This window comes from Pelobates fuscus, chromosome 8 (assembly GCF_036172605.1).
Source record: "Pelobates fuscus isolate aPelFus1 chromosome 8, aPelFus1.pri, whole genome shotgun sequence".
Classification (NCBI taxonomy): Eukaryota; Metazoa; Chordata; class Amphibia; order Anura; family Pelobatidae; genus Pelobates; species Pelobates fuscus.
The window spans coordinates 163,360,886-163,382,326 of record NC_086324.1 but is presented as its reverse complement, the minus strand read 5'-3'; the positions used below and the strand labels follow the sequence as shown (position 1 = coordinate 163,382,326).

The 21,441-nt window shown below is 42.1% G+C and overlaps 2 protein-coding genes across 2 annotated transcripts; both read left to right on the top strand.

Annotated features, from left to right (window-relative positions):
• Positions 1–23: 23 nt before the first annotated feature.
• Positions 24–4,665, top strand: MRPS34 (mitochondrial ribosomal protein S34). Its single transcript, XM_063428995.1, has 4 exons — positions 24–221; positions 2,034–2,237; positions 3,351–3,393; positions 4,149–4,665. The coding sequence occupies exons 1-4, from the start codon at positions 108–110 to the stop codon at positions 4,433–4,435; spliced, it is 648 nt and encodes a 215-aa protein (XP_063285065.1). The 5' UTR covers positions 24–107; the 3' UTR covers positions 4,436–4,665.
• A 5,249-nt stretch (positions 4,666–9,914) lies between these two features.
• On the top strand, positions 9,915–20,201 carry NME3 (NME/NM23 nucleoside diphosphate kinase 3). The gene is made up of 5 exons (XM_063430614.1): positions 9,915–10,163; positions 12,495–12,625; positions 15,576–15,677; positions 16,602–16,714; positions 18,490–20,201. The coding sequence occupies exons 1-5, from the start codon at positions 10,118–10,120 to the stop codon at positions 18,605–18,607; spliced, it is 510 nt and encodes a 169-aa protein (XP_063286684.1). The 5' UTR covers positions 9,915–10,117; the 3' UTR covers positions 18,608–20,201.
• Positions 20,202–21,441: the final 1,240 nt, after the last annotated feature.

Sequence of the window (21,441 nt, the reverse complement as noted above, 5' to 3'; positions counted from 1 at the left end):
GTTGCTAGGCACTGGGATCACGTGTGAGCGCGCTGACAGGACTCTGACGTCATCCGCGCGCGCCGTTGTGTGTCTGTAGCTAGGTGACCTCGCCGAGCTCGGGGACCATGGCCAGGAGGAAGAACCTGCGGCCCATCGCCGAGATGGCCAGGAAGATCCGGGCTTACCGGGAGCTGAAGGACCGGCCACGGGACAGCCAGCGCTATGCCTTGGACTACCAGGTGTGTGACTGCCCAATCCCTCCATTAAAGGGGCCGGGCAACGTGTCCACCCGGCCTGGGCACACCGGGCTATTCACTGAAAGGAGAAATCACAGCGGATCCCAAGCTTAACCCCTTAAGGACCAAACTTCTGAAATAAAAGGGAATCATGACATGTCATGTGTCCTTAAGGGGTTAAAGGACCACTACAGGCACCCAGACCACTTCAGCTCAGTGAAGTGGTCTGGGTGCCTGGCCCCCCTAGTTTTAACCCTGCAGCTGTAAACATAGCAGTATCAGAGAAACTGCTATGTTTACATTAGGGTTAATCCAGCCTCTAGTGGCTGTCTCATTGACAGCCGCTAGAGGCGCTTCCGCGCTTCAGTGAGAAGACGCCAGCATCCATAGGAAAGCATTGAGAATGCTTTCCTATGGACTGACTGCGCGCATGGCTTTTGACGCGCATGCGCATTCAGCCAGGGACGTCAGAAGAGGGAGGACAGTCCCCAGTGCCGAGGAAGCCCGGCGCTGGAAAAATGTAGGAATTTAACCCCTTCTTCCCCCTCGAGCCTGGCGGGAGGGGGACCCAGAGAGTGAGGGGGACCCCAGGACCCTATAGAGCTAGGAAAACGTGTATGTTTTCCTGGCACTATAGTGGTCCTTTAAGGTCAAAATAGCCAAACTGGAACAAAATGTGTGAGTCAGCTCTGCTCTCATTTTGATTACTCAGGCCTTACATAGGAAATTCACTCTGAATTCTCAATAAATAGCCCTCAAAGACCTGACTAAGGCCCTACCCGGTAGTAAAAACATGGCCAGGTCCACTAAATGGTGGAGTAAATGTCTTGCTGGTGTTACAGTTAATTTACTTTGTCAGCATTCTGAGGATCACACCTCACACTCTGTAATAAAAACTCAGAGAAGGGGCAGCAGTCACAATCTGAGGATAAAAGCAAACAGAATGTACAGAAATGCCACAATCTAACCAACAAGTAGAATAGCAGGCTGTAGCAGATACAAGTAAGCTGTGAAAATGGGACATCAAAATGTTATGAGGACAGCTATACAACACCCGAAACTAAATGTGACAGATGTATTAAAGAACACAACAAGAAAAACACATATAACATAAAATAAAAACATCTAGCGCACCAAGAATCCTAAAAAGAATGTTCAGAAACTAACCATTCTGTACAAAAGGTGAATAAAAAAAATGAATACGTTCACGCAAACAGAGTACCTGACCTCGGGGGTCCACTCCGCAAATGCAGACACCCTCAACCTTTCATTGGCCACCAATTCACAGAACTTTGGGATTAAACTTTTGGAAAATATTTTAACCCAACAAAGTAAGGCAGCGTTCAGGACCTCCAGACCGATAAAAACTTAATTGAGATTAAGTTCTTATGGTACCCGGAGCGGTCCTTTAATGTCAAGTTATCAATGTTTAGGTACACACAGACCAGAAATTATTAATGAAGTCTACGTATTAATGAATATACCTAGTCTGTGTACCTACCTAGACCGTGATACCAGATCTGTGTGTAGCCAGACATTAATTCTGGATTCTGTTGACCCCCTCAATATTAAAACTGTGGTCTCTGTGCACTTGGACTTAATTCCAGGTACGTGTATCCACATAGACATTGATGGATCTAAGCACACACACACACAGCAGTTATGCACATAGACTTATACACATTGATTACAGGTTATTTACCAGAACAAAATTAAGCACAAGTTCATGCACCGTACAAATGTACCATGCTGATTTAGTTTCAGAAATAAGGAATGCTAAGCAAGTCAATCTAATAATTGTTCCTTACACACTAGACCATGACTCGGCCATTTACTGGTAAGCGCTTGCCAGTGCTGGCTTGGGAGGACGTGAAGAATGAAAACCGCCTTTTCACATTGCTTGCCGGTCACAGGATGTTTGGAGTGGGAAGAATGGTAACCAGAAAGTCCTGGCTTGAGACGTACGAAGAACCCTGTTACTGGACAATCACGAAGGTCAAAGTAGATTACACAGCTGAGGTAAGAGAAGTGTGTTTGAGAAGCTTGTTATTGAACTTGGATTTCAAGACAAAGTCACATATATTTCTTACCATACCACTTTCTGAAACATCTCAGACGGTGTTAAAGTGGCACTGCTACATAAAGATTTGTTTGTATTTTACTTTAAAACATCAATCTATATAGCTTTTCATCTAATCTATCGTACGTTTAGCAGGAGTCACCTGTTAAAGATCTCTCGTTGTATTGTGGAGGCAGCCATCTTGGAATTGTATCCTGATTTTCAAATCTTGATTGACAATTACTGATGTAGAAATAAAACTAAAGAGCTCGTGTCGTGTCAGCTAGCCAATCAGAAACCATAATGTGCAAAGTGGCTCCCAATTTTTCATTGTGCATGAAGCAGGGAATGGTTGTTTGAGGTTTGTGGTATTGCTGGAAACCCTTTGTGATTTTGACAAAGCACTTTAATTTTGAACTTTAAAGTATTAATTTTATTAAAAACACTCTCGTGATATTTTCTGGCTGAGCATCATGGAGTTCATGCATCTACAAAAGATGGCTACTATACCTTTTGGTATTTCAATGCACAGCTTGATTTTTCTTCTCCAGCAGGGTCACCAGCACAAACCTCTAAAATAACCCTCATAATAGACCTTATATGACGTAATGCACTAAAGTGGCTACAAGACGTGATCACCAGAGAGAGTCACTTCCCAGCATTTTATGGCCACCCATATCTTGCAAGTCTGCAGTGTCTGGATGCTGCCTTTTCCTGTAGTTCTGCAAACTGATATGTTGCTTTTTAATTGGCTTGGAAGACCTCGAAGGTCTCTAAACTGGGAATCATGGTGTATTAGAAATGTTGGCCAAAAAATAGCCAAATTAGAGAGAACCCCCCACTAAACTAAACTACATTACCAGCACAAACATTTTACCTTGAATGTTGCATTTCATGTGCCATATTCCCAAAGAGCTCTGTTAAGTGCGTAAGCCAAACTGTAGTCTTGACTACATTTATATTAACACCATTATTCAAACAGTAATTGCCATTCTATTTATACAATATTTGCTACTTTGATATTCTTTTTCACTAACTCAACATTAAAATTATATATTTTAATTTCTTTACAGAATATGGATCATGGAAAGGCATGGGGATTCTTAACATTTCGAGGTAGGAAACCTTTAAAAGAACACTACCATAACCAGTACAACCCGCTGTAGTGGTTATGGTGCCAAGTCTGCCCTGGTGTCTTCCCAGGTTAAGTAATCATCAAATCATTTGAGAATGTAAAGTATTGCAGGACTAAGACTGCCTTTAGTGACTGTCAATCAGAAAACCACTAGAGGCACTTGCTAGGCCACTTTTGGTCGCCTGACGCTGGATGTCCTCACACTCTGCATGATGACTTTGAGTGTCAGTTGAATCCCCACAGGAAAGCACTCACGCACATGTGCATTAGCCCCCCACATGTCAGGTGACGTCGCAGCACCGAGGGGGATCAACAGTTGCATCGGCTAAGTGTTACAGAGGTGATCGGGTGGGGGGGTGTATTCCTTGCACTATAGGATCCCTTTAACAGTTTGAATACTAACAGACTGTGTAAAGCCTGCCTTTAACTATCCTAATGACTGTAAAGAACGCCTGCTAGGCACATCATTATTGTTTAAGCTTTATTAAAAGATGGACATGCATTGTGGTGAAACTTTTCTGGTAACGGTATACAGGGGGTGAAGGGAAGCAGTTTAGAAAAATGAGACGCAGTTTAAGGGACCAGCAACCACCAGGTCAAACAATAATAACCCTTGGGTGTCGGCACCCAGGCTTACGCAGCAATGGGAACAAACTACTGGAGCTGCAGAATTTGAAGATTATTTGAAATACAAAAAACACTATTTTGTTTATTATCTGCTCTTATTTTCACACAGGCAAACCTGAGACTGAAGTAAAGGAAATACCCAAAGTCATGTATCATGACTGGCGTCTTGTGCCACGTCACGAAGAGAACGACTTCAAGAAGTTCACCCCTGTGGCTGAGCCAGAATCTGTCCGCTATGTTCCATATCCTCCTCTCCTGCGAGCCATGATTCTAGCCCAGTGGCAGAAAGCAGGGAAGCCTTTAACAGAACCCATGCTTGACCTCCAGCGAAATCGCTTCTTTGGCAAAGACTACTTCGAGAAAGAAAGACAAGCGAAGGAAGGAACGGCGGTCTAACATGATCGATTGGACTCATTTCGGCCATGGGATACATGGCCAGGAGCAACACAAGAATTTAAACTGCCATATATTTCAGAACCTATGTATCAAACAAAAGACTTTCTCAACTGTTTATTACCAGTATCTATCGTAAATCTGAATATAATGCATTTAAACCCCTTAATATCCAGAAAGATACATCATGTATTGTGTAACTTCCATTAAAAATATAATTATTTTCATTATAAGGTTTTTCCTTACTGACTTTGTGCCACATACAGGGCAAAATAACAGAATTTGTTAAATTAATTTCAGCTCATTCAATTTGCAAAGGTTTTTGCCACTGGACTATTTTGGCTGAAATATTGCCCGGTCCCTCTTAGTGGATAAACCTATATAAATCTTCAGAGCAGTGATTCTTGACGCAGACCAGTGATCTAGGTTTTGTTAATACCCCTATAGGAAGAGAACATAATGTGTAAACCCAATACTGTTGTTCGTGGATAGATAGAGAACCACTGGCTTGGAGAAAGGCCAGGCAGCTGCGGCCTTTAGCTGTTCTTAGCATCATAGATTCTGGCTGAGGTTGATGGGAGATATAGATCTACGAGATAAACTATATACCTGATATTTGGTTCCAGTACTGGGGAGCGGTTAGAAATGGGAACGTTTCTTGCTCATGATTGTCTTTCCAGTTAAGTTAATATTTTATACGCTGTACCTAAAGAACATCCATTTTGATAAAACACTTGGTGTCACAATAAGAGACAAGTTTGCGTAAAATATTTTCTTTTGTTGCTTACATAGCTATACTGATGGCTGTCTTCAGCAACTTGGTTCTTTCAGAACTGCATTACCGGTTATCCTTAGCCAGCCTTACAATTGAGTGTTCTACAAACATCTCCATTTACTGCTCCATCCTGAACATCATTTATTGCAAACCCAGTCTTCATATATAGAAACAATTCCTGTTTTTAGGCTAGTTGGTATAAATTATCTTCAAATGATGGTCATATGAAGCACCTGAAATCAGAGGCGTAGCGTGGGGGGTGCAGGGGGGGCCGGGCGCAACATCTGGGGGGGCGCCAGTGCTCGAGTCCTGCAGAAGCAGGAACGCCGTTCCCGTTTGTGGTCCTGCAGGCACTCAGGGGCTGCAAAAAATGCCGCCCCCAAATGCCCCTGTGTTCCCCCTGTCATGGGGGGCCCAAGAGGTGGCCTAATGGCCACCTGAAGGACCCCCCGGCCGGCTCTTGTCTCGCTGTCAGACACGGCGAGGGAGCTGTGTCCTCTCTGCTCCCTCTCGCCGCGCTGTTTGCTGATGCTGGGAGCCGGAATATGACGTAATTTCCGGCTCCCGGCATCAGCAGACAGCCCGCGCGGCGAGAGGGAGCAGAGAGAACACAGCTCCCTTGCCGCGTCTGACAGCAAGACAAGAGCCGGCCGCACTGAAGCCTCACTAGACCCCAGGGACAGGTCCACGCCAGCTCTCCAGATAGGGAGGCTGGGTGGACATTTTTAATTTTAAAAAAAATATACAAATGATTTTTGTGTATGTGTGTGTGTGTGTGTGTGTGTGTTTGTGAGTGAGTGTGTCTGGGAGTGTATGTGTGAGTGTGTGTCTGTGAGTGTATGTATGTATCTGTGTGTGTGTGTATGTGTCTGGAAGTGAGTGTGTGTCTGTGAGTGTATCTATGTGTGTGTCTGTGAGTGTGTGTATGTATGTGTGTATGTGTGTGTCTGTGAGAGTATGTGTGTCTATCTGTGAATTTGTGTGTGTGTGTCTGTGAGTATACGTGTGTGTCTGTAAGTGTATGTGTGCACCTGAGTGTGTGTACGCGTTTATATATGCATACAAGTTTTTTTTTTGGTGGTGGAGTGGGGGTGGAACTCGAGTGAGTTCCCACACTTTATTCCCCAGGACTTGACCCCTGGGGGGCGTGCTCGCACTTGCAGCTCTCTCGCAGCTCTCTAGTATTTTCATAACAAACAATACATGTGCTTGGGGGGTAAGGGTTTCTTTAACTAATCTAGTGGAAGAGACTCGAGTGCTAAAATCCACGGGTTAGGGGGCGCAAATTACTTGCCGTGCCCCGGGTGCTGACAACCCACGCTACGCCACTGCCTGAAATTAAACAAACCGTAAAGATAGTTTTATGGACAATCAGTCTTTTATCCAACCGAGTTCTAGCCACAACCTTTCAATTTGGATTCCATTTGTGTAGTAGTTGTGTTTTGTCTAACCTAAAACATGATCTTGGCAAGTTCCAGACTCGAGTATCAGGTATTTATACTATGATCTTAGCAAGTTCCAGACTCGAGTATCAGGTATTTATACTATGATCTTGGCAAGTTCCAGGCTCGAGTATCAGGTATTTATACTATGATCTTGGCAAGTTCCAGGCTCGAGTATCAGGTATTTATACTATGATCTTGGCAAGTTCCAGACTCGAGTATCAGGTATTTATACTATGATCTTGGCAAGTTCCAGGCTCGAGTATCAGGTATTTATACTATGATCTTGGCAAGTTCCAGACTCGAGTATCAGGTATTTATACTAGGATAAGAAATACAATATGTGTGGGATTCAGCTGAATATGTGCGCTCTATTGGTGCCTCCCCCGATGTTTTGGGGGGCTAGTATCTCCCTCTTAGGATCAAGTATCACCCGTTATCAGGAACCATTCAGGACTCCGACAAGTAGATAGGTAAAAAGGAGGATTATTGGTATAAAAAGGATTGGTCTTACGCGTTTCGTACACCAGGGGACTTCTATAGCAGGAAATATTACATTTCTAAAACTGTATTATGCTATGTTTTATTTGATTCTAGATTCATCAGTTGAATCCCACACATATTGTATTTCTTGGCTTGTTCAGACGTAACACTACTTGGGAGGTATTCAGTGGGAAGCTGTTTTTCTGTTTACTAATAAGTATTTTATTTTTGTAGTTTTTTTCCTGTTGTTGATTTATACTATGATCTTGGCAAGTTCCAGACTCGAGTATCAGGTATTTATACTGTGATATTCTCTACAGTTTACACAGCAGCTCATATACAGTAGACGGCAGTTCCATGTCATGGCTGCCACCTTTGTGCAAAATGCCAAACACACTATATAATTCATGATCAACAGTTGAATAAATAATTATTTGTTTGCTGGGCAAACTTACCAACGCAAACATGGAATTTGGATTAAATGGGTTTATTCACTCTAAATACCAAATTGTTCTATATTAAAATTCAAATATTAACGTTTGGGGAGAAATGGTAGGATTTGTAAAGGACAATGTGAAATAATGTTTTTACTGTAAAATAGCGGAGTTGCAGAATTTTTCATGCTCATCTATTTTGGGCTAAATTTCAGATTTATCCTGTGAATTCCCTTATGGCATTCTTTGCAGTTCATGTGAATAAGCACTACCTTCTTCAGTTGCATTAACACAATCCTAGAAGGCTTATAGTGTTAAACGTGTTTAATCCCCAGATCTCCTTTACTAGAACACTGGTATTATCCCAGCACAGAGAGGCTGCCATAAGTGCTTTTCATTCATTACCACTTTTCATGTCAAAATGAAATCCTCTGACCTGTTTTAAATAGAAAATCACATTAAGTGGATACAAGCGTGTGCGACCCACACTGTACTTCTTAAGAAAAACTGCCTCTTGCTGTTTCAACAGACCAATGATTTTCTCTGACCTTCTGATCCCCGAGTATGTCTGCTCTGTCAGACAGGGATGGGAGGAATTAGGGAAAGTGCAGAGTGTGAGCATGATTAAACGCATTTACAATGCACTTTTGATGAGTTTCAGGGTATTTAAATAAGCACTCCAGGCACCATAATAATTTAATCAGAATGAAGTTGTTATGGTGCGAGGAGGTCCTCGGGCATGGTTTATGTCAAGTGGTTAAACTGTTAATGAATGGTTTAATCCCAAAGTGTTGAATTTGAGGTATGATCACTCTGCCCATGACCATCTGCCGCAATCAGAGGCTTTAGTCATTCGTCATGAATGTGTGTGTATGTATGTTTATGAATGTGTGTTTGTGTATGTGTGTGTATATGAATGCAAGTATGAGATGCGTTAAGTGCACAGTGAGTCAAAAAATTATTCTACAGGGGTGTGATTCAATGCATTTCTACGAGGAGTTGCTGATTTTTCTATGGGAAAGCATTGGATTGTGTGAGATCATGAAGAACTGGCGTAATAGCATAGAAAAGGTTCTTAAAATCACCTTTTAATTCCACAGAGAGGGGGTTCCGAGTCATAATCATGTATCCCAGCACTATAGTGTTCCTTTAAAGACACATTACTGGGAGTATTATTGCTGTAGAGCTCTGTTATACACTCAGACACATTACTGGGAGTATTATTGCTGTAGAACTCTGTTATACACTCAGACACATTACTGGGAGTATTATTTCTGTAGAGCTCTGTTATACACTCAGACTCATTACTGGGAGTATTATTGCTGTGGGGCTCTGTTATACACTCACACGTTACTGGGAGTATTATTACTGTGGAGCTCTGTTATACACTCAGACGCGTTACTGGGAGTATTATTGCTATGGAGCTCTGTAATACACTTAGACACATTACTGGGAGTTTTATTACTGTGGAGCTCTGTTATACACTCAGAAACATTACTGGGAGTATTATTACTGTGGAGCTCTGTTATACACTCAGACACATTACTGGGAATATTATTTCTGTAGAGCTCTGTTATACACTTAGACACGTTACTGGGAGTATTATTACTGTGGAGCTCTGTTATACACTCAGACACGTTACTGGGAGTATTATTGCTATGGAGCTCTGTAATGCACTCAGACACATTACTGGGAGTATTGTTGCTGTGGAGCTCTGTTATACACTCAGGCACATTACTGGGAGTATTATTGCTGTGGAGCTCTGTAATACACTCAGGCACATTACTGGGAGTATTATGGCTGTGGAGCTCTGTTATACACTCAGACACATTACTGGGAGTATTATGGCTGTGGAGCTCTGTTATACACTAAGACACATTACTGGGAGTATTATTGCTGTGGAGCTCTGTTATAAACTCAGACACATTACTGGGAGTATTATTGCTGTGGAGCTCTGTAATACACTCAGGCACATTACTGGGAGTATTATGGCTGTGGAGCTCTGTTATACACTAAGACACATTACTGGGAGTATTATTGCTGTGTAGCTCTGTTATACACTAAGACACATTACTGGGAGTATTATTGCTGTGGAGCTCTGCTATACACTCAGAACCCCCAACAATATGGAGCTCCTAGAAAAGAGGGACATTAGGACAGAAAAGAAGGACAGAAATTTGGGCCCAATATAGGGACAGTTTGGGGGTATGCGTACCTAGATTGTAAGCTCTTTCAAGTAGAGTACTGAGCTTGCTTACAGGTCTGTCCATCGATCCCCATTATTGCAGGGATACTCTTACTATTGCTTGTACACACACTGATATTCCTATTAGTCCTATTATACATCAAGAAGTCCTCCAAACATGAATGCAACTCCCATCACAGGCTGACGGCCATGAGACTTGTAGTGCCCATGTATGGCCTGGCTCTGGCACTCCTGGGATCAGCATCCCAACCCTGTCCTCCCAGTAATGCAGACTATGCCGCACTGCGCATGCGGTTACTTTAAGAGGCGGCGTGCGCGCTCCCGCTTCTCCTCGTTGTTCTCGCCATGATCTGCCTGGTGCTCACCATCTTCGCTCACATCTTCCCGACAGGTGAGACCCCGCAGGGTACCATGGGAGCGTGCTCAGAGGGACCCCCGCAACAGGGAAACACGGGGAGGAACACTGAGGGGATCCCCACTCACACAGTGAGCATTTAAAGGGATACACACCCAGTATCCGGGGCGGGGAGTGTCTGCCTCTCGGTATTCATAGTATTAACAATAGAGCATATAACCTGCAGGATATTGGGGTACACTTAGGGACAAACAGGGGGGTGGTAGGATAGCACCTAAACGGCCTTTACACCCCTCACTCATGCTCACGTTGTTTAGCTTTTCTTTAGAGTGGGACCCTCACTCATTCTCAGTATTTATTTATAGTGTGACACTCACTCTGTTTTTATTTGTAGTGAGACCCCTCACTCATTCTCAGTATTTATAGTGGGACCCTCACTCATTCTCAGTATCTATTTATAGTGGGACCCTCACTCACTCTGTTTTTATTTATAGTGGGACCCTCACTCATTCTCAGTATCCATTTATAGTGGGACCCTCACTCATGCTCTGTATTTATTTATAGTGGGACCCTCACTCACTCTCAGTTTTTATTTGTAGTGAGACCCCCTCACTCATTCTCAGTATCTATTTATAGTGGGACCCTCACTCATTCTCAGTATCTATTTATAGTGGGACCCTCACTCATTCTCAGTATTTATTTATAGTGGGACCCTCACTCATTCTCAGTATTTATTTATAGTGTGACACTCACTCTGTTTTTATTTGTAGTGAGACCCCTCACTCATTCTCAGTATTTATAGTGGGACCCTCACTCATTCTCAGTATCTATTTATAGTGGGACCCTCACTCACTCTCAGTTTTTATTTATAGTGGAACCCTCACTCATTCTCAGTATCCATTTATAGTGGGACCCTCACTCATGCTCTGTATTTATTTATAGTGGGACCCTCACTCACTCTGTTTTTATTTGTAGTGAGACCCCCTCACTCATTCTCAGTATCTATTTATAGTGGGACCCTCACTCATTCTCAGTATTTATTTATAGTGGGACCCTCACTCATTCTCAGTATTTATTTATAGTGGGACCCTCACTCATTCTCAGTATCTATTTATAGTGGGACCCTCACTCATTCTCAGTATCTATTTATAGTGGGACCCTCACTCATTCTCAGTATCTATTTATAGTGGGACCCTCACTCATTCTCTGTATGTATTTATAGTGGGGCCCTCACTCATTCTCAGTATGTATTTATAGTGGGGCCCTCACTCATTCTCAGTATGTATTTATAGTGGGGCCCTCACTCATTCTCAGTATTTATTTATAGTGGGACCCTCACTCATTCTCAGTATTTATTTATAGTGGGACCCTCACTCATTCTCAGTATTTATTTATAGTGGGACCCTCACTCATTCTCAGTATTTATTTATAGTGGGACCCTCACTCATTCTCAGTATTTATTTATAGTGGGACCCTCACTCATTCTCAGTATTTATTTATAGTGGGACCCTCACTCATTCTCAGTATTTATTTATAGTGGGACCCTCACTCATTCTCAGTATTTATTTATAGTGGGACCCTCACTCATTCTCAGTATTTATTTATAGTGGGACCCTCACTCATTCTCAGTATTTATTTATAGTGGGACCCTCACTCATTCTCAGTATTTATTTATAGTGGGACCCTCACTCATTCTCAGTATTTATTTATAGTGGGACCCTCACTCATTCTCAGTATTTATTTATAGTGGGACCCTCACTCATTCTCAGTATTTATTTATAGTGAGACCCTCAATCATTCTCAGTATTTATTTATAGTAAGACCCTCAATCATTCTCAGTTTTTATTTGTATTGAGACCCCTCACTCATGCTCACCTTGTTTAGCTTTCCTGGAGTCCCTCACAGATATTTTACATTCCCCCCTAACTCATTCTCTGCTTCTGTGATGTATCCAGGTCCCCTTACTCATACCCATCTTGGTATCATTGTATCCAATAAACATTCTCAGCTTGATCAGTCAGCCAGAGATCCCACAATGAGATGAGAGGCCCACAGGCAACCCTGACCTTCACTACTTCCAATCCCTCTGAAATGAACCGGGTGGCATAGGATGACCAAGGCCTAGTCAGTCCTGCTGCTTGTCCTGAAATCCAATTCTGATATCTGTGTTCCTACATCGGCTGGAATATCTTCCCAGAATATTGGTCACTATTCGGAGATAGATGGCCCAGCTCCATATTAATGGCCATACATTGTCACTGTCCATATCAGTGACAATGTGGTGTATTTGTAAAGTGTGCATTATGTTACAATGCTTTTCAAAATCTACTTCCACACCCTGCATCTACTGTCACCATCTCTTTCCAGCATGGACCGGGATAAATGAGCGCACTTTCCTGGCCATAAAGCCTGATGGGTGCCAGCGGCGCCTCGTTGGCGAGATCATCCGACGCTTTGAGCGGAAGGGGTTCCACTTGGTTGCGATGAAGATGATGCAGGTTGGTGTACATCCAACAGATTACAAACACTGACTTACAATTCACTAATGTCATGTTTACTAATAACAAGTGGTTTTGTGATGCTATAACTTGACAGGGAACTGTCACTTGTGATATAGATTATTTTAAAACTAAACAAATATGTTCAAATGTCTATCTGTTCCTGTCCAAATCTGAGATGATTAAATTGCGTATACGCAGAAGTAAATTCACACTGACACACGGAGTTCAGGTTAAAATAACTTCGAGGAAATTTAATGGCATCTGGTTAAAAGTGGCTCGCAGACCCTTATAAGAGCAAAATTACATCATCATTGAATATCAAGATAACAACAAATAAACATCATTAATTGGATTAGGTGTTAAGTGGCTATGTCAGTGTCCACCCATCAATATTATTAATTGGCTCAAGTACTAAGTGGCTGACTAGGTGTCCTCCCACCGGGAGGTGGCGTCATTTTGGACACGGGTGTGGACAGATGGCTCAAGCGCCATCTTACCCAGCACGAGGCTTACTCGGTGGGAAGGGGTGCTTGGGCGTCATTTTGGGTAGTTAGTGATGTCAGACTCTGGGTCAGGTTCAGGGTCTTTTTTATGAAAGAACATTTCATTAGAGCAGTTTTCTCATGGCCTAGCTATAGTATACTTTGTTACATATTACAGGAACTTGGTAATTCCGGTGTTAGTCATGTCCTTCTAGAAAATACATTCTCTATCTAGTATTCTAAATGCTGTTAGGAAATCTGTCATGTAATGAAATTAAAATGGAGTTAGTACAGAAATTCAATACAGGATTAATAGAGGTTTTTAATAATTCTACATCACTTGTGTGCTTGTTACCCCATGGAATAAAACATTAAAAATAACAAGTGACTGTCCCCACTTAAGGAGGGGACCCCCTTGGTATCAGAACTGCAACCCTGAATCTTCTAACATGCTTCCCCAAACTCTGGCCCTCCAGATGTTGCTGAACTTCAACTCCCATGATTCTACGAATGAAATAGGCTGAGAATCATGGGAGTTGTAGTTCAGGAACATCTGGAGGGCCCAAGTTTGGGAAAGCCTGTTCTAGAACCTCATGCAAGAAATCCTCTAAGAAAATGTTACGATAAATGTTTTATGGAAAAAATGTAAATATCTCTGGCACCGTATCATCGCTCCCTTGTCATATTTCCAAAGACAACTCTGCCGAGTGGTTTGTCCTTCACGTGCATGGGATGTAAAGTAAGACCATTTTCAGGAGTTTCGAACTTACTTGGAATAAAATGAAGTAGAAACGCTTGTGTAAGTAAATAGCAGTTTTAATCACATGATCAGAGTCTAGGACTGTGATGGCTGCCATTGGTTTCCATGACGATCTGCAGCCTTGAGAACGTTGTTCTCTAGCAATAGAATCATTATGGTATAATATCAGGTCTATCGACTGAAGTGTGAATTCACATTCAATTTCCAACAGTGTTTTTGATTAACCCTGATCTACACATTTGCTCGAGGTCTGTTTGGCTGACTGTATGAATGAGACAAAACTGCATTGTGATGCATTGCTGAGACCCTGAAATGCTAACCTGCCCCCTCGGATGCCATGCAGTGTGAGAGAATAGCTTAGAATGCAGATTATATAGCATTGCAACTGAAAAACCTTAGCCTGTCTGGTCATTTTATATCTAAACTGTTCTTTCTTTTTGCAATCAAGTGAATAAGGCAGACGTACAAGAAGCATTGAGTAAATACACCATTTGCAACTTCCCTGAATTTGTAGCAGAAAAATAACCAGTTTTATACAAGGAAAGCAATGCTATATTTTTAATGCTCCGACCTATACCACAGCGCAGTCCAACATTAAATAACTTTCTTACAAGTTTATATTGATATGCTGTTCGTCCTCCAACTTAAATCATACCAGTGTAGCTGGATATTTATACTGCATTGTGTAAAATAATGTGGTTGTTTTTTGTTAATTTTTTTAAAAATCTTTTTTTGGGAGGGTGGGATAAATCTCTTAAAGGAACACTATAGGGACAGGAACACAAACATGTATTCCTGACCCTATAGTGTTAAGACCACCATCTAGCCCTCCTGACCCCCTCTTGCCTCCCTAAATATAGTAATATCTTACTTGTATTAAAGTCTGCAGCTGCTGCCTCTGCCCCTGTCTGCCACAGACCTGCCTGTTGTCTGCTGACATCATCAGAAGTGGTGGTCTGAGCCAATAACAATGCTTCCCCATAGGATTGGCTGAGACTGACAAAGAGGCAGATCAGGGGCAGAGCCAGCACAAGTCTAACACAGCCCTGGCCAATCAGCATCTCCTCATAGAGATGAATTGAATCAATGCATCTCTATGAGGAAAGTTCAGTGTCTGTATGCAAAGAGAGGGCGGAGACACTGAATGGCAGTGCTGCTTACCCTGCAGCACTGTCCCAAGGAAGCAGCTTTATCAGCCATCTCAGGAGTGATAGGTGGAGGTATCCCTAGGCTGTAATGTAAACACTGCAGTTTCTCTGTAAAGACACCGTTTACAGCAAAAAGCCTGAAGGGAATAATTCTACGCGACAGAACAAATGCAATAAACTGTAGTTGTTCTGGTGACTATAGTGTCCCTTTAATTTGGAAGAAATTCATGAGTACTTCACTTTAAATTTCCAAGTGTTTTTCACCTGGATGTATAGTAGAGACATTTTAAACACCCCTGAGTCATGAGAAATTTAGATTAATCTGCGGTTGAGTGTTCCTGGACAAGCTGCTGCTTTGTCCCTTTAGCGGAAGTGGAAATCTCTTTGAAGTTTTATTTTATTTATTTCCGGTATTTATAAAGTGCCAACAGATTCCTCAGCGCTGTACAATTAGTGGATATCGTATAATATACAGATTGTGTTCTATTTGTTGTTGTCTCTGTGCTATTTACACAATATTTCTGGCTTTGTGTACTGATATAGCTGTCTGTTTGCAGGCGTCCGAGACACTGTTAAAGGAACATTATTCAGCTCTGCGGGACAAACCGTTCTATGGCCGCCTGGTGAAGTATATGAGTTCTGGACCGGTTGTTGCTATGGTAAGTAACTGCAGCATTTACTATGACAGTCATCCATATGGACACAATCATATCCTGTACCACTTATTATTATTATTATTATTATTATTATTTTATACATATGGTTTTTATTATTTATATAGCGCCCACATATTCCGCAACGCTTTACAATTCTAGAATGGGAATAATTGATATAGCAAATATTAACAGAGACAAAAGCTGAAGAAGACGCAGCTCAAACATGCTTACAATGTATAAGGAAGGAGCAAAGACAACGAGAGAAATAACAGCATGTCAGAGGGGAGGAGGGACTGATGGATAAGACGCCCGTGTCGGAATATCCTAGTAACAGTGGTGTTTGGAAGGAGGCAGAGTGAGCTGGGTAATTTTAATAAGAGGAGTGTCACCCAGGAAAAATGCTATTACTTCCTAAAGAGGGGTGTTTTTAGTGACCTCTTAACGGGCTGGAGGCTAGGGGATAGTCTGATGGCATGGTGTAAGGAGTTCCATTACAATAGGCCAACCTTGACAAATCCTGCAGATGAGAGTTGGCAGGGTGGGAACGAGCAGATGTGACATGTGATTGTGTTTAAGTCAGGCCCTACAGGATAAGATGCATGCCGAAATAAAAAATACAATTTACTCCTACCTATAAAAGTCCACTAGATGGTGCTACTGCAGGTCAGAATGGTCAGGAACTTCTCTACCCAAGTATTGCATCATACAAAACACATGATTGCTAAACTGGCTGTATTAAAGGGATTCTATAGTTTTAGGAATACAAACACAAAATAGTGCCCTCTGGTGCCCCCTCCCTGGTAATGCAGAGCGTTTATTTATTTTTAGTCTATGCTACATTTTAAGAATAGAACGGTTTACAAATGTTGCTATTTATGAAGCACATTACATGGTTTCTTACAATTGTTGTGATAATTTATTGCACAGGTTTGGCAGGGTTTGAATGTGGTGAAGACTGCCCGTGTTATGTTAGGGGAGACTAATCCTGCAGATTCCTTACCAGGAACTATCAGAGGAGATTTCTGTGTGGACATCAGCAGGTAAGAAACACATTTTATTATTATGTTATTTATATAGCGCCAACAAATTCTGCAGCGCTTTACAGTGGTTGGACGAACAAACATTTAGTTAAAGGAGAACTCTTTTATATCCCAAAATGCGTTGTGGTTTTGTTCTTGTGATTTTAGGTAAATGTATAGAACTGGAGCTAAATATACGCATTTTATTTAACCCCTTAAGGACCAAACTTCTGGAATAAAAGGGAATCATGACATGTCACACATGCCATGTGTCCTTAAGGGGTTAAAGGGACACTCCAGTGCCAGGAAAACAATCCGTTTTCCTGGCACTACAGGTGCCCATCTCCCTCCCACCCCCCAATCCCCGGTTGCTGAAGGGGTGAAAACCCCTTCAGTCACTTACTTGAGACCCCTGCCGGTGTCCCTCGGCGGTGGTTTCTGCTGGCCGCCGCTCCTCCTCCTCATTACGTTGGCCGGTGGGCGAGACTGATCCTGCCCGCCGGCCGTGGAGACCTAATACGCAGCAATGCTGCGCATTAGAGCTCTCAATAGGAAAATGCTTTCCTATGGGGAATTGAGCAACGCTGGAGGTCCTCACACAGCATGAGGATGTCCAGCGACGCTCTAGCACAGGTTTTCTGTGCCATGGACCAGGAAGTGCCCTCTAGTGGCTGTCCTGCAAGGTAATTTATTGCAGTTTATAAAAAAAAAAAAAAACTGCAATAATTACACTTGCAGGGTTAAGGGTAGTGGGAGTTGGCACCCAGACCAGTCCAATGGGCAGAAGTGGTCTGGGTGCCTGGAGTGTCCCTTTAACAGGTTCTGGTGATTATGAAAATCCACCACTTCGGCAATAACTTAGTTTTTATAGTTGATCGATCAATGAGAGGAAAAAATACAAAATATATATTATTTAAAAAATAAAAATCATATTATTAGGGCTCTGTTAGATCAAGTGCTGTGAAGCCGTTTTTAACTCCCTCAGCCATGATCAGAGAAGGTTTTCCTTTGTCTGCATGTCCCAAATCCTCCCCTTTAGTTGCAAGATTTAAACTAAAAGCTGTGGTTATAGCTGTTGCAAAAAAAATAAAATTCCCGATCTCTAATTCTGGTTTCAATTCGCTACAATTTGTATTTCTGAAATTAAATAATAAATTGCACAGAGTCCCTAAAGTTGTTAGGAATAATTTTGTTTTCAATAATAGGCAGCCTCTAATAAATAACCCTCTTGGTGAGTTAAAGGAACGCTCCAAGAACCATAACCACTACAGCGTGCTGTTTTAGAACAGTTTGACTTTTTCCTTGGGGTCTGCCAGGTGCCACTCCCTGCATCCATTACCATCGGCCCGGCCGTGTTGTCTCTCCTGAGCTGGGCCCTGGAAAGCGGAGCTTAACTCATTGGCTGAGAGTGTCTAATGATCAGTCCGTTAGTTAAGCCTGGTACTGTAGGAAGTACCTACCTATGAACTTTAAGCAGAGAGTGGTACTCTTAAACTATTTTCAGACCTGTATTTCAACTTTTCTTCATTTGATACGAATAGGACGGACGATTGAATGCTTTACACACGACACACAGCATTATTTCCTCTGTCTTCTTATCCAGGAAAGCCTTGTGAAAAATACTCTGAGCTTAGTGTCACTTCTTAAATATGTAATGTGTATTTCTTATTATAAAGATGGTAAATTTTCCTGTAAAAAAATAAATGATGACTTTTTTTTTGTCTATTCAGTTTCACCTGCCTCTTACAACTTCTCACCTGATTTATAACTGATCCCTCTTTCTTTCCTTCCTCCAGAAACGTGATCCACGGCAGCGACTCGTTTGAGAGTGCCCAGCGTGAAATCTCTCTGTGGTTCCAGCCGGAGGAGTTAGTCTGCTGGCAAGGCGCCTCTGAAAGCTGGATCTACGAGTAAATGAAGCGCTCTCTGGAACATTTTAAGGAAGGGGTTGGGGGTAGGGCATTCTAGAAAAGAGCATCATTATGGTAGAGCGGTTTGTTTAAACCGCAGCAAATTTTGAGGCTATTAGTTGTGGGGTTGAGAAGGCAGTCTTTGGCTGTAAATTATGTGGGGTTAAAAAAAATAAATCAAAAAATCAATTATTCCGTCCTACAGACGAAAGCATTAATTTACTGTATCCAAAGCCAGACCTCCTGTGGCAGTGATGGACATCCATGACACTAAATTCTGGCTAAGCATTATGGGAAGTGTAGTTCAGACATATTTGCAAGGTTAACAATCATAGGGTTGCACTAATTAGCATCTCTGTACCTCTGTTTACCAATTAGCACTTTTTTGATGCAAATACAGGGGGCAGTGGTACCTGTTCTAGATCACATGAATGATTTATGTAACTTGCAGATTGGAATGTTTTAGATCTTCTCGTTCTAAAGATGTAAGTATAGTGATGTATTTATGGCAATATTGTTTCTCAGGCAGCGAGCGCTTTATTCCCTCCTCATAAGAAAGCATTGACTCAATGCTTTAATGCTTTCCTATGGGGATTCAACTGCCGCTGGATGTTCGCGTGAGGACGTCCAGCTTTATTTAGGCAACCTATAGTTCAGTAAAATCCACGAGAGGCTGTCTTAGTGCTGCAATGTAAATGTAGTTTCTCCAAAACGGCAATGATTTACATTGCAGAACTAAGTGTGACAGGGACGCTGCTCTCAGACCACATCAACGAGCTGCAGTGGTCTGGGTGCCTATAGTGTCCCTTTAAGCCGTTCTGTCAAGGGGGATTTAATGCTCGCCATTTTTAAATGCTGAGTTATATACATGAATGGCAAAACATTTGCATCAGGGTTTCATGTAAGTCCTACAAGAAAATGGAGAGAGAGCTTGAAAGAGTTAATAATTAAGTGCACTAACTTAACCTGAAAAAAATGGAAGAACCACTAATTTTTTTTTTTTCTCTAAGCGTCAGGGTTAGATGGATCTGGTTATAGTTCAATAAATCATGAGATCCATGATTGTATACGCTCCTCTGTATCTAACGAGTCATCAAACATCTTGGAATTGAAGGGAACTACAAGTTAAAGACCAAGGTGGCCAAACTGGAAGAATTCTCCAGATATTATTACAAAAACACTGAAACAGAAACATTCTCCAACTAGCTCGGCTAGTATGGCCTTAATATAACTTGTCTAATGCAGTATTCACTATATACATGTATAGAATGTCTGTGCAAGGCTGGAAAGGTATCATTGAGATTTGCCAACTGAGGGAAGTTGTCTCAGGTCAGGAGAGCAGAGTTACTGACAGACTGAGGCGTTTATCTAGGAAACAGCGAGTTTGTTACTTCTAAAAACATTGGATGACATGTTAACGCAAACACCCACAGAGAATATGAATGTAACACCCAGCTTTGCACATTCTGGCTTCAGATCTGACATGCATTTAGCAGTTTATGGGATAAAAAAAACAGGAATTTGTTACTTGGGCTGCAAAGAAAATAACTTTCGTATTTTTTATTTTTTCTTTTGTAATAAAAAAAATTGCAGAGTAACTCTTTCCATGCTTGATTTTTCTGTCGGTGACTGGATGGCTCTGTGTAAATGGTTTATGTATGCGTATGTGTGCCTTTTTATTTTCACAGGCACATCTTTTCAGGATTTCAGATCTTGTATCTTCATTACACTATAAATATATAGATCTATGTATTTATGAAGATGGAGGTTTGTGACAGCGTATGTGTGGGGTTCCTGATATCAAGGCGATACTCAGACATATGTCCTGACTTTCCAAGGTTAGAAGTTACACTAGTCTCTTTATGATGTGCAGGTAGGGGCTGGGGAGATGGTGGCAGGTAGATTTTATCTGCATATCCCTAAAGGGAGAGGGGCTGAATTGAAGACAGGATTGTAACTCCTGCCAATCTTTTGCAGTCTGGGGTATGTATCTGGTGTGGCCCTACGTATATAAAATCATAGTATTGATGGCACCTGCTGATTGTAGCATTCAATCCATTTTATAACGGTTTGACTTCTTACATAGGGTAAGACCTGATCCTGATGAAAGTCCCGAACGTTGACTGAAACATTGGTCCCATTTTAAATGAATTCTCATTAAAGTCTACAACTTTTCAGCACAGGCAGTCCTCCTGCAGGCAGATACTTGGACGCCTATTGCTGTTAGAGCGATCACATGGCCGCAGGGGGCCTAATTTGCTGAGGGGGAACTGTCTGGGCTGTCAGGCAGTCCCCCCACACCGAGAGCAACGCCGATCTCCGCCGTGGCGGTCCAGTAAGTAAATATTAGCGTTCTGAAGGTTTAGGACCGTCATCGGTCCTCAAGGGGATGTTTCCGATTACGGTCCTAAACCGTCATCGGTCCTGAAGGGGTTAAACAAATGGAGGTTATTTAGTTTCTCCAATGGCCATGAGAGCGTTTAGCCCACCTGCCACGTCAAGGAAAACCTCTCAGGTGGGTCCTACACTAACCTTTCACCTTGCTGCCTTGAGCTTCTGGCAAATATATTTCTAATGAGACAGGAAGCGGGTATTTTTTTTTTATATATATACACCCCTACATGCTTATTAATACCCACCTGAGAAGTTTGCCTTGACGTGGCAGGTGGGCTAAACTCTCATGGCAATTGGAGAAACCAAATAACCCCCATTTGTTTAAATATGCATATTAAATTCCCTTCCCCTTTAAACCTGACTAAACAAATACTTTCCTTGCTGAATCAGGAAACCGCGCAGCGATCTGTCTGCTCCCGCTTTGAAAGACATTAAGATAGAATG

Excerpts from the sequence above, each read along its gene's own strand:
- MRPS34 (XM_063428995.1), top strand. The coding sequence starts at position 108 with ATGGCCAGGAGGAAGAACCTGCGGCCCATCGCCGAGATGGCCAGGAAG. Across the intron at positions 222-2,033 it reads GCTATGCCTTGGACTACCAG|ACCATGACTCGGCCATTTAC; the intron begins GTGTGTGACTGC and ends CTTACACACTAG. Across the intron at positions 3,394-4,148 it reads GGGATTCTTAACATTTCGAG|GCAAACCTGAGACTGAAGTA; the intron begins GTAGGAAACCTT and ends ATTTTCACACAG.
- NME3 (XM_063430614.1), top strand. The coding sequence starts at position 10,118 with ATGATCTGCCTGGTGCTCACCATCTTCGCTCACATCTTCCCGACAG. Across the intron at positions 12,626-15,575 it reads TTGCGATGAAGATGATGCAG|GCGTCCGAGACACTGTTAAA; the intron begins GTTGGTGTACAT and ends GTCTGTTTGCAG. Across the intron at positions 16,715-18,489 it reads TTCTGTGTGGACATCAGCAG|AAACGTGATCCACGGCAGCG; the intron begins GTAAGAAACACA and ends TCCTTCCTCCAG.